The sequence below is a fragment of the Vigna umbellata genome, chromosome 4 (genome assembly GCF_029865625.1).
Source record: "Vigna umbellata cultivar VRB3 chromosome 4, Vumbellata_1.0, whole genome shotgun sequence".
Taxonomy (NCBI): domain Eukaryota; kingdom Viridiplantae; phylum Streptophyta; class Magnoliopsida; order Fabales; family Fabaceae; genus Vigna; species Vigna umbellata.
Window position 1 is genome coordinate 72698195 of NC_142168.1, and position 12686 is coordinate 72710880.

General features: G+C 38.1%; 1 protein-coding gene across 2 annotated transcripts; it reads left to right on the forward strand.

Moving 5' to 3' along the window:
• Nucleotides 1-8708: 8708 nt before the first annotated feature.
• LOC148201167 (uncharacterized) lies at nt 8709-12498 on the forward strand. 2 transcript variants are annotated; one of them, XM_088113958.1, is made up of 6 exons: nt 8709-8916; nt 9252-9358; nt 10141-10410; nt 11150-11386; nt 11501-11718; nt 12212-12498. In XM_088113958.1, exons 3-6 carry the CDS (start codon nt 10156-10158, stop codon nt 12438-12440), a joined length of 939 nt encoding a protein of 312 aa, XP_087970084.1. In that variant the 5' UTR covers nt 8709-8916; nt 9252-9358; nt 10141-10155; the 3' UTR covers nt 12441-12498. The 2 variants fall into 2 exon arrangements, with proteins under 2 accessions (XP_087970084.1, XP_087970083.1); XM_088113957.1 differs by lacking the exon at nt 9252-9358.
• Nucleotides 12499-12686: the final 188 nt, after the last annotated feature.

The following is a 12686-nucleotide window of genomic DNA, read 5'->3' on the forward strand; positions in this document are numbered from 1 at the left end:
TCTCTGGTTGATTGATTGCTGGTTTTTGCATTATTTCTTTGTTCTAGACCTCTGTTTATGGAGATGAGGTCTGCCAAGGCTGCTCGTATAGAATATAGGAAATAAATTTATGATTATGTTCACGACTGATTCATTGTCAATTAATTATAGGAAATAAATTATTCAGTTCATTGTCAATGAGGCTTATTAATTCTAGCTGAACAGTCATAAGCAAATGTCATCCTCTAAGGATAGTAGCAGCAATGTTACATGGAAAATTTGAGAAGCTAACAAAGAAGCACTTAGAAGACTCAATTGGTGAAAATTAGTAATTTATCAAATCTGTCATTGGAGCAGATCAAGGATCTGTAATTCAATGGACATTAAATCTAAGGAAAGTAGTGCTATATTGCAAACTTGAGGAGCTTGCATGGAAACACTTGGAATATGTTCAAAATTATATGAAGGTACTGATATAATTGCTGAAGAATCGGACTGATGAGGAGCATGCATTGCATAAATTCAACTGAAAATATGTACAAAATAAACCAATATTTCAATTAACTATATTAGTTAATATTCAGTAATGGTTCATGCTTTGCTTATGGATTCTATCACATGAGGCAAATCATTTGGTTTTTCAGATCCAACTGAATGTATGATTTGTAATGTGTGGATGATTTGAGTTGTGTTTTCAGGGTCTGAAAAAAGCTGATCAACAAAGCATTCTTGATGACTTCAACAAACTTGGGCCTGGAATTAAGCAAACTCAGGTTGCACCTACAATTGTTCCAGCTGCTCCTCCAGTAGCTCCTGTAGTACCTAGCCCCTCTGCGGTTGGACTCATAGCATCGAGAGAGGATGTTCTAACTAGAGCTGCTGCACTTGGACGAGGAGCTGCCACCACTGGGTTCAAGCGGTTCCTAGCTCTAACTGAAGCTGCCAAAGACCGGAAAGATGGTCCTTTCAGAAAGCTCTTTAATCCATGATCAAGAGAGTGCTACAACCCCAATTTTTTGGCCGGTACCCTAAGCCTTTAGTGTTTTTTTTCTTCTCTTTCATTCTTTATGTAAGTTTAATATCATGTTCATCTCATTTCACTTGAACAACTGAAAGCTGATAATAAAGAGATCTGTCTACAAATTTGTATCATTTTTTCTGTAGCTCGTAAATGATTCTTCTTATCTGTTGCTTGTTACTGCCCCGATTACTTACTGTTCACACTATCATGGGCTGTTAAAATTGTCATGTCTGTGTTAGGTTCTTTTAGGCAAAGAGCCGTAACAGATAATTCTCCCTTCTCACAACACTCAAACAATAACCAAGAAAATAAATGTATGAGTATTTCATTAATTCTGTAAAGTATGTCAAACAGAATGACAAGTAAGAATCCCAAGGAAGCCTCCCTTCCTCCACTGGAAAATGTCCAGTCTAATTTCCCAAGAGTAAAATATCTGATAAAAAACCCTCTCCACTTATTCTACTACTATTTATACTATCTTGCTCCTCTAACAAACTTCTAACAGACTTTCCCTCTTAACTTCTTTTCCCGCCTTTATTTCTCCTAACATACACTTTTATTCCTCTATCAATACCCCCCTCCATCTCAGCAACCTTGTCCTCAAGGTTGAAATCCGGAAACTGGTGCTTGATGTACCGTTCCTCTTCCCAAGTTGCTCCTTCTACTCCACCCTCCTGCCACTGGATCAGAACTTGGGACACCTTTTCTCCTTGTTGATCTTTGTCTCGCCTCTGCAATACCTTCAAAGGTCTGTATAATGGACCTTGCACCTGTAATTCTTCCGGCAATTCTCCTTCCACCTTATTCTCCCCTACAGCTTTCTTCAATTGTGACACATGAAAGATCGGGTGTATTCTGGCTGTTTCTGGCAGCTGCAATTTAAAAGCCACTGGACCCACTTGTTTGTCAACCAAGAAAGGTCCGTAATAACGAGCAGACAGTTTGGGATGCAACTTGGTTGGCATTGACACTTGTCTATGGGGCCTTATCTTAAGGAAGACCCAATCTCCTTCTTTCACACTAGACTCCTTCCTCTTTCTATTCGCATACTGCACCATCCGTTCTTGCGCTCTAGCCAAATGATGTTGCAATTGCTTGAGAGCTTCATCTCTCGTTTGTAAGTCCTGTGCCACCGCTTCTACCACCGTTTCTCCTGGAATGAATCTGTTTAGTGTAGGTGGGGCTCTGCCATAAACCGTCTCAAAAGGAGTGCATTTTGCTGCTCCTTGATAGCTGGTATTATACCAGTATTCAGCCCATGCTAACACGGTGTTCCATGCCTTCGGTTGTTCTGAACAGAAACACCGTAAATAGGTCTCCAATATCCTATTCAATACCTCAGTTTGGCCATCCGTTTCCGGATGGTAGGCAGTACTCATTCTCAATTTGGTGCCCTGAATTCGAAACAGCTCCTTCCAAAAAATGCTAATGAAGAGAGGATCCCGGTCACTAACAATTGATACGGGTATCCCGTGCAATCGCACCACCTCTCTTACGAAAATTTCTGCAATTACCTTTGCTGTATAAGGATGCTTGATGGGGATAAAGTGCCCATATTTGCTCAACCTGTCCACCACCACCAGTATCGTGTCGAACCCCTGAGATTTTGGCAATTTAACCACAAAATCCATACTTACTTCTTCCCATATTGCCTTGGGAATTGGCAATGGTTGTAGAAGCCCTTGGGGAGATGATGCCATATATTTGTGTTGCTGACAGATCAAACAAGCAGCTACATAATCGGTCACCCTCTTCTTCATACCCCTCCAGTGAAAAGCCTGAGCGAGTCTCCTATATGTTCGATATACCCCTGAATGGCCCCCTATAGTCGAATCATGGAATTCTGCTAAAAGCTTGGGTATCCATTCAGACTTCTCTGAAAGCACAAGCCGTCCTTTAAAATGTAATCTCTCGTTCTCCATGGTGTAAGCGGGATGGGAGTCAGGATCTTGTTTTATCTCTTCCATTATTTTTTTCAGTCCTTCATCATTCTCTACTTCCTCCAAAAGCTCTTGAAAATCAGGCCAATATGGCCTGGATATACCTTGCAGCATCTTATCCCCTTCTCCCCCATCTTCACCTTTTCTAGATAAGCCATCGGCCACTCTGTTTGAAGCTCCCGTTCTATAATAGATATCAAACTCATACCCCATGAGTTTTGCTAACCAGTTCTGCTGGTTTTGAGTGGTTATGCGTTGCTCCAACAAATGTTTCAGGCTTTTCTGGTCTGTAAATACACTGAAACGTCTTCCCAGTAAATACGGACGCCAGTGTTGAATGGCTAGCACCAGTGCCATCAACTCCTTCTCATACACCGACTTGCCCAATGAACCTTCTGACAATGCCTTGCTGTAATAAGCTATGGGCTTCTTGTTTTGTGACAATACCGCTCCTATTCCTTTCCCGGAAGCATCACATTCCACTTGAAACGCCTGTGAAAAATCAGGCAGAGCTAGTACAGGAGCAGTAGTGACTGCCTTCTTCAATGCTTGCATGGCTGCCTCCCCCATTTCCGTCCACTCAAACTTCCCCTTTTTTAAGAGATCTGTGAGAGGTCTCGCGATCTTCCCATAATCTTTTACAAATCTTCTATAGTAACCGGTGAGTCCTAAGAAACCTCTCAGCTCTTTGATACATCTGGGCGCTGGCCAATCAGTCACCGCTGACACCTTCTCACCATCCATCTCAACTCCTTGCTTTGATATCAGATGACCCAAATAGCGAATCTGTCTCTTACCAAATTCGCATTTTTTCTTGTTTGCAAATAGCCTATGTTGCCGCAGCACCTCCATCACTTGTCTGAGGTGATCTTCATGAGCTTCCCACGATTTGCTGTACACAAGGATGTCGTCAAAAAAGACCAACACACTCTTCCTCAAGAAAGGTCTCAACAGTGAATTCATCATATCCTGGAAAGTGGCCGGGGCGTTTGTGAGGCCGAAGGGCATTACGAGGAATTCGTAATGTCCCACATGAGTCCGAAACGCTGTTTTTGGGACATCGTCTTCCTTCATCCGTATTTGATGGTACCCCGATTTAAGGTCCACCTTGGAAAAAAAATCTGCTCCATGAAGTTCATCTAATAATTCTTCAATCACGGGTATGGGGTATTTGTTTGGGATGGTAACTTTGTTTAAAGCTCTGTAATCAATACAGAAACGCCAGCTCCCATCTTTTTTTTTAACTAAAATAACCGGGCTAGAATATGGGCTGTTACTGGGCCTGATAATGCCCAAGCCCATCATCTCCTGTACCTGTTTTTCTATTTCAGCTTTCATCAGATGAGGATATCTATACGGTCTTACGTTTACAGGTTCGGTGCCTTCTTTAAGGGTTATCTGGTGATCAACCCGCCTGACAGGAGGAAGTCCCTGCACTTCCTCGAACACTACCTCGAATTCCTGCAAAATTTCCTCTAAATTTTGTTTTTGCATGATGGTTAAGTCTTCTTCCCTTAGCTGTCCCTCTACTGTTTCAGCTTTATACATACTCCATACCACCGCCACTGTCTCTATCTTAGCTTCCTTTTGCAACATTTCAGGGGTAATTAATTTTTTCATTAATGTGCTGTCCCCCCTTAACACCACCTCAGCATCTGCTGACCCATACTTCAATGTCATCTTCTTCCAATCCACCCTTATCTCTCCCAATTTTGCTAACCACGCCACTCCCAACACTACATCCACTCCACCTAAATCAAATATGTAGAAATCCTCTCGCACTTCCGCTCCCTCCAACGCCACCGACAGCCCTTTGCAACACCCTTGTGTCTCCTTTCTCTGGCCATCTCCCAAACATACCCGATAGGGTGGCGTCTCCTCTTTCTCTAACCTCAGTTCGTCGACCAAGTGAGCTGAGATAAAATTATGACTCGCCCCGCTGTCGATTAATACGATGATCCTCCGCTCTCGAACCCATCCAGCCATCTTCATGGTGTTGGATTGCGTCACCCCCCCGGCTGAATAGATCGACAGCTCCATGCAACACTGTTCTGCTTCTTCCATCGTCTCCGCATCCTCCTCGTCGTCATCGGCTCCCATAATCATCACCTTAAAACTCCTCTCTGCGCAGCGATGCCCGGGACTATACGGTCCGCCACAGTGAAAGCAACGGCCCTCCTCCCTCCTTTTGAGATATTTCGAATATGGCAGTGTTCGCACTCCGCGATTCGACCCGCCACCACCGGACGTACTTTCGACTTTCGAACCGGCGGTTCTGGTCGTTGCCTCTTTCTTCTGACCCATACCTCCATTGCTGCTTGTGCGTCCCCCCGATGGCCCCCGATAGATCTCCGTGCTAGCCACTGTTCCCCCACTGACAGCGTATTTTCCCCACGTTGGTCCTCCTTTACTCCCCGCGCCTCCTTTGATCACCCTCGATATCAGCCCCGATTGTTCTACGTCTCGTGCCCTCTCCATTGCGGTTAATAAATCGCGAGGGTCGTATGGTCTGACAAGATCCCTTAATTCCTCTTGGAGTCCCGCAAAGAAATACCCCAGCAACTGTTCCTCCGTCACGCCATCCGCTTGAGCCACCAGGATTTCGAACTCCCGAACATATTCCGCCACCGATTCTCGTTGTCTCACTGCCGCTAATTTTTCGAAGATCGTTCCCCGGTGTCTACCTCCAAATCTCCTAACCATCGCCTCCGTTAACGTCGCCCAGGTATGTTTCTTAACTTTCTTCCGCCAAAAACGAAACCAGTAGTTCGCTTCTCCCTCCATGCAAATGTACACCAGTTTCATCTTCTCCTTTTCAGTTACACTCTGTATTTCAAAAAACTTCTCTGCTCTCGCAATCCATCCCGTCGGATCGATCCCTTCGAAAGTGGGTAATTCCACTCTCTTCATCCAACTCTTCTGTACATCCGCCCTTTCTTCCTCCGATTCATCCTCCGATTCGTCCTCCTCCGTCTCTCGACTTCCATTAACCGAATGACTGCCCTCCGAACTCCTTCCCTGGTTCCTTCTTCTCTCGTGTTTCCCCAATCGTCTTCCACGGTCGCGATTCCCGTCTCGAGCCCTTCCTCTCATCTCCTCTCGAATCTCTTCCAACATGGCTTCCATGGACTCGAACTTTCCTTCCCACCTTTCCTCCAGTGCATTCATCTTGTTCTCCATCGCGCAACTCCTCCGATCTGGATCCGGCAGGTCGGACCAAATCTGTTAGGTTCTTTTAGGCAAAGAGCCGTAACAGATAATTCTCCCTTCTCACAACACTCAAACAATAACCAAGAAAATAAATGTATGAGTATTTCATTAATTCTGTAAAGTATGTCAAACAGAATGACAAGTAAAAATCCCAAGGAAGCCTCCCTTCCTCCACTGGAAAATGTCCAGTCTAATTTCCCAAGAGTAAAATATCTGATAAAAAACCCTCTCCACTTATTCTACTACTATTTATACTATCTTGCTCCTCTAACAAACTTCTAACAGACTTTCCCTCTTAACTTCTTTTCCCGCCTTTATTTCTCCTAACATACACTTTTATTCCTCTATCAGTCTGTTTGCTCCATTGTGAGACTGTTGAATTTTGTGTGATTGATCTTGAGATTTTTTCTAGAGCCTTGTGGACGATGTTGGGCTAAGAGGACAATGGAATACACCTGTTAGTAAATGAAATGTTAATCATGTAAACTGTGTTTTTTGAAATTAACTGAGACATTAGAAAAAAATCACAAGTTTTTAACTTAAGTCATACACTACTTCTATAAAATCAAATCAAATTTAGTTTTTAAAAAATCAATATAATCGAACACATCAAATAATTTATTTTCAATCAGATAAACTAATCAACTAGCCTATAAATTAATCACTTAAAAAAGGCTATAAAATACATATCGAATACATTACATATTACGTATTTAATGAATTTGTAGTAAAATATGATAATAAAATTTGAAAAACAATAACTTGATTTGATAAAATTTGTAAATAGTAATAGTTAAAGTAATAAGATAAAGCATCAAATAAATTTTGTTTTAGGTTGAAGTGCAACTTTACTGGATCAATAGCATAAATCTGGAGAGCTGGCCGCAAATTAATCTGCTAGATAAGAAAAGAAGCGACATAGAAAAGTCAAAAGTCCAAAGTCAATACCTTCTGACATAACCTATATTAACCTTCTAGATGTGGAAGATAAAGACGGAATCTGCAATCTCTTGTTATTTTGTATCATGTCTTTGATTTTTGTTGAATTAAAATCCTACTTACAAATACGTCACAAGTTTCCACGCGCTTTGTTATATTTCAGATCTATCGCCTATGCTCGCCTTACCTACATACCACGGAACTCACCCAACAGTTTAGCGCGTGACCTCGTTGACCGTTTGATGATGGCTCCAAATATTTTAAGCTCACAATATTTAAAGTCTATGTTTTACAAAGTCATCAAATTTTCATTTTAACTATTCAGGTGAGATATTTGATTCTCTAATAAAATAGGTTAAACCTATTTCAAATTAATTTATTTTAAAATATTTTGATTTATAAGTTAAGAATTATTTTCACTAGTTTGTAATTTTGTAGTCTACATTATTTTCCTATTCTGATACATTTTCCATCATTATTATTTTTATCTATTATTACACATAGTTATATATAATAAATGTTGTAAAAAATTCAACATAATAAAAAAATTAAAATTTTGGAAATACATAAAAATTAAAATTTATTAATACTTATTTGATCTACGAAATTAAATAAAATAAATTATTGAAAATAAATCATATGTTATTTTCAACAAATGAATAAAAACACTAAAAGAATATTTATAATTTAATTATATTTTAAAATATAAAACTATAATTACATGATAATATATTTTATCTAGAAAACACAATTGCATTTTTTTATCCCACTTTGTATTTATTAACTATTTTTACTGCATTTTATACTTTAATAAACTAATTTAGCAATTAAAAAGTTTTAAGTTAACAATTCATTAACTAAAAAATAATTTTTCTGTTACAAACTAGTATATCACCTACGAACTATTTTTATAGATATTTTCTAATTTATTTTAAAATTCAAATCCAACGTTCTATTTTAAATCAAAGTTACTCTAGTTGTTACCCACTTCCTTGGGTTTTATCAACAAAAAATAGTGAAAGAGACCGAATAACTAATAAATAAACAACTTCTTAGAACTTTGGCTCCAAATACACCGAATCAATAGCTATTTAGGTTTTCTTTTTTTTTGGGAGTTGGCAAATAAATTAACAGTGTATGTTTGGGAATAATTAAAAAAATAAATTTATGTAAAACTAACAAAATAAGTAATCGTTATTAATAACTTGATCCATACCTAAAATAAGTAAGTTTTATCTTCTACTAGAAACAAAAGAAAAAATAAACACAAAAACTTGATTAATCAATTTTACAATCATAAACTAAAGTATCCACAGCATAAGATTTTTTCATATATTAATCAATGATCGATTTAAAATTTAATCAAACATATTAATAATCTAAAATTCTATTATCTTTCCTAAATTATTATATTTAATCAGTTAATTAATAATGTAAAATATATTGCATTAAATATACCATGAAATTAAAACAACTTTTTTTTATTTGCTTCGTTTTTTTTTTGCCAAAGCCACCATAACAACTTTTTCCTTCTCTCTTCCTTTCTTTCTGAAAATAATAATAATAAAATAAAGTTAGAAATATAAATATAATAAGACGAAGGTGCCTTGTTTGAAGTTTGAAAATGAAACATCGGTGAATTCCAAACTTCTCTTTTTCTTGGCTTACGCGTTGAACTTCCTCCGTCCGCCTTCCGCCGTCCGCGGTGGTCGCCGACTCCCTCCGACGGCCAAGCTCTGCCGAGGTTAATCTAGGAACCTGTCGCTTACTCTCAGCTTGTTACTACAACACTCTCTGATTCTTTTTCTCCTTTTTCTTCCTCTTCTGGTGAGTTTCACAGTTTCCAAGGACATATATTTCTTTATAGTTTTTTTCTTTTTGAAATTCTTAACGAAAAAGAACAAAACTGTTTCTTTCATTTATTGCGGACATTGAAGAGGGAGGCGCCTTGAAGTTTTAAATTTTTGCAATTTAATGAAGTGAGTAAGTTAATTGGAGTTATGTTATGGTGGTTTGATGCTTAAAGGGAGTGGCTTAGTTAGTTCACTTAGAGCTATCTCTAGATTGGGAAAATTTGGCTTCAACACCTTGATCCTCTCAGGTGGTTAGAGAGGTGGGTGCAATTGCTTATTGCTTATTTGGTTATTGAAAGTCTTCTTCAGGAGAAAAAAATTGTTTTGGGTTTTCATTTCAAATCAAAAGGGGCCCAGCTTTGGTGTTGAAATACTTAGGGATCTTCTTTTCTGTTGGGTGGCTCTTGGAATCGAAGGTAATTGAATTAGTGCTTAGGGCTCTTGTTGGTTGTGAGAGCAAATATCATCTATGTAAAACAAAGAGGGTCAGAGAAAGGAAAATAATGCTTTCAGGGCTGTTTGCAGTCGTTGATATTTTCTAACCAGTCCCCTATATTCAGACGCTTTTTTTCAGCTAGCATGCGTGGATTCTGTTTTTCTTAGGATATTATTTAGCTTCTGACTGGTATCACAAATTGCTTTATTTGGGTTAAATTCTGTGGCCCCTGCCTTTATATACAGTATCTTACGCTCTAATAGTGTCAGATTTTTAATTGGATATAAATAGCGAGGCAGCTTTGCCATCTCTACATGATTTTTGACTGATTTAGTATTGTGCAATTTTTCTGCACATGGTATGAAAGGAAATTTATTAATATAAGTAACTCGTATAGCTTGCTTACACTGCTTTTTCTTCTGTTTGCCTTGTTATATCTACAAACAGGAGTATAGCCTACTATATATTTTTAAATTGACACTTCCAATTCTTTTCAAAGTCCTACATAATTCTTCAGCTGCATACAAATAGAAGTCGTGTTAATTATCTTTTTAAGCATCCTTGTTTTAATTCTTCACCTGCATACAAATACAATGTGATTGTTAATGGCAGTGATTCGGGTAGATAATTTCTGGTCTTGGTTTATAAATAGATTTTGCTTATGCCATATGATTGTTCTTACTTGATTTAAGTATTTAGGGCATTCACTTTGAATTTTTAATTAATCTCAGCTTCATCCTTGTGTTGTGCTTTTGTTTCTAGTCATCTGGCATCACAATGATGACACCAGAATCATCAAAGGAGTTGGAAAAGCATGCAATCTCAAGTCATCATGTGAGGGGGAATAGTGAATATGTTAGACTTGCCATTTCTGATGAACCGAGGGCTGTCGAAAATGAAATACTACAGCCTGTAGCAGTATCGAGATTTAAATCTTTCAGGTGGTGGGTGAAAGCCTTTTTCTGGTGCTTTGTCATTGTTGTACTTACTCTTGTTATAGTGAAATGGGGAGTGCCATTTACTTTCGAAAAGGTACTTCCTCTCGCTTTACAATTGTTCTGGTAACCAGAATTTCTTTTCTTAATATGCGTTCTCTGGGGATGTGAGCTTTACAATTCCTATTCAGAAATTAATCTATAATATGTTTTTTGACTCATGGATTTATTTTATATTGATAATTATGTCATTTCTGTGCACCTTCGGTCTCCTATTTTTGTCAACCAAAATGTTTTATATGACAATAATATTTGAAGATTGGCATTTTCCTTGGCATCCCACATGGCAGCTTTATGTATTTGGGTACTGTTGCCAATTAGATTAATAGAACTACAAGTTTTTATGCTCTTTCATTCTTCACAAATGTTATACGGCATCAGTTTGCGGTTGACTATGTTTCTATCCAACGAGATGAGAAAATATTAGAGGAGTTCAATCATGTTGTGAATGCTAATGTGACAATTTATATGACTAGAAAGAACAAAGCAGCTTTCTGCACTTGCTGTGTTAGGAAACTCTGCTTCCTCGTCCCTCCCTTTGTTTCTTTAAACCTAGTTTGCAGTCGTTTTATAGACCATATGAGTATCATATCATAAATGTCTTATGGTTATAAACTTAGAAGTGGTTTGGGAATTGCATCCATATTGATATTTTTGGTTTTGCCTGTGAACAAGCATAGACTCAATATTTTAATTCTTGTGGAATAGCTTGCACTCCACATGGTTGCTGTTAATTCATATTTTGAACCCAGGTCTTACTAAATTTTCTGTTGTAGATAATTTACCCAATCATGGAGTGGGAAGCGACCGCTTTTGGCCGTCCAGTTCTTGCCCTTGTACTTGTTGCTTCTCTGGCTTTATTCCCAGTATTTTTTATCCCTTCTGGCCCTTCCATGTGGTTGGCTGGGATGATTTTTGGTTATGGCCTTGGCTTTGTTATAATAATGGTTGGCACAACCATAGGGATGGTCCTCCCTTACTTAATTGGACTAGTTTTCCGTGACCGTATTCATGTAAGTCGTTTTGTTTCTCAAGTGATCACAAGTCTAGATTCATGTTTTTTCAGTTTTTTTTTTTCTTCCTTTTTTACTTTTCTGTTTATACTCTTTTGTTTATAAATGGTTCAGCAATGGTTAAAGAAATGGCCCAAGAATGCCGCAATGATTAGACTTGCTGGGGAAGGGAGTTGGTTCCATCAATTTCAAGTAGTTGCTTTGTTCAGAGTTTCACCTTTTCCGTACACCATTTTCAATTATGCTGTAGTTGTGACCAATATGAGGTTTTGGCCGTACTTATGTGGATCAATAACAGGAATGGTGCCAGAAGCTTTCATTTACATCTACAGGTTTGTGCTTTCTTATTTGGCCTTAATGCTATGTTTGGATGGGTGGCAGGGGTGTAGTTCTATAATTTTCTAAGAGGGGTATAGTCAATTTTTAAAATACTTACAGATATAATTATAAAGTGTTTTCTTAATTGGAAAAAACGAGTTACGATTTCCCTATTTTGATAATTTTTTCCTCAAACACTTATTATAGACGAAGACAAGAACAAAGAAAAAATGAAGGAGATTGTCTCATAAGCTAAGATTATTTAAAATAAGTTTTCCTTGTTTAAAAATTGAGACATTTTCATGTCTTGGCAATCCGTCGAAGGGCAATAGATGGTCAAAGTTAAACTTAGTGAAGTTTGTTTGAAAACAGACATATATGACTTTATGAATAAAATATTAGCTCATTGATCCCAATATGACTGAATCCATAACTTGTTTTCTTTATCAATGGCCATTAATAAATCTATGTTTTCCTCATTTGTTAATGGTGGTCAATTTTGAACAGTGGTCGATTACTGAAGACCTTGGCAGACGCACAGTACGGGAAGCACCAATTGACAACTGTAGAAATTGTGTACAACATAATTTCTTTCATAGTTGCTGTTGTTACCACCATTGCTTTCACTGTTTATGCAAAAAAGGCCCTTAATGAACTCAAAATTGCAGAGGCCAATGAGGAAGCTGCCTCTGTATCAGGGAGTACTACTCTTGAGATTGAGAAGGGTTCCCATTGAAATAAAATTGCCCACGATGTTAGTGTATATTTATGTATCTAAATTTGGTTTAGGACTACATGTACCGCAATGCTTTTTACCCTCCCTCTTAGGCCTTGTATTGATTATTCAAATGAGCATGTAGGATAGAAAAGTCTGCAAATGCACCAATCGGGTAGAAATAATAAATTGGAAAGAAAGCCCTACTAACATTTTTTTACTACATAAAATGTGCAATTAACGACATGATTTAGTGTAAATTAAACC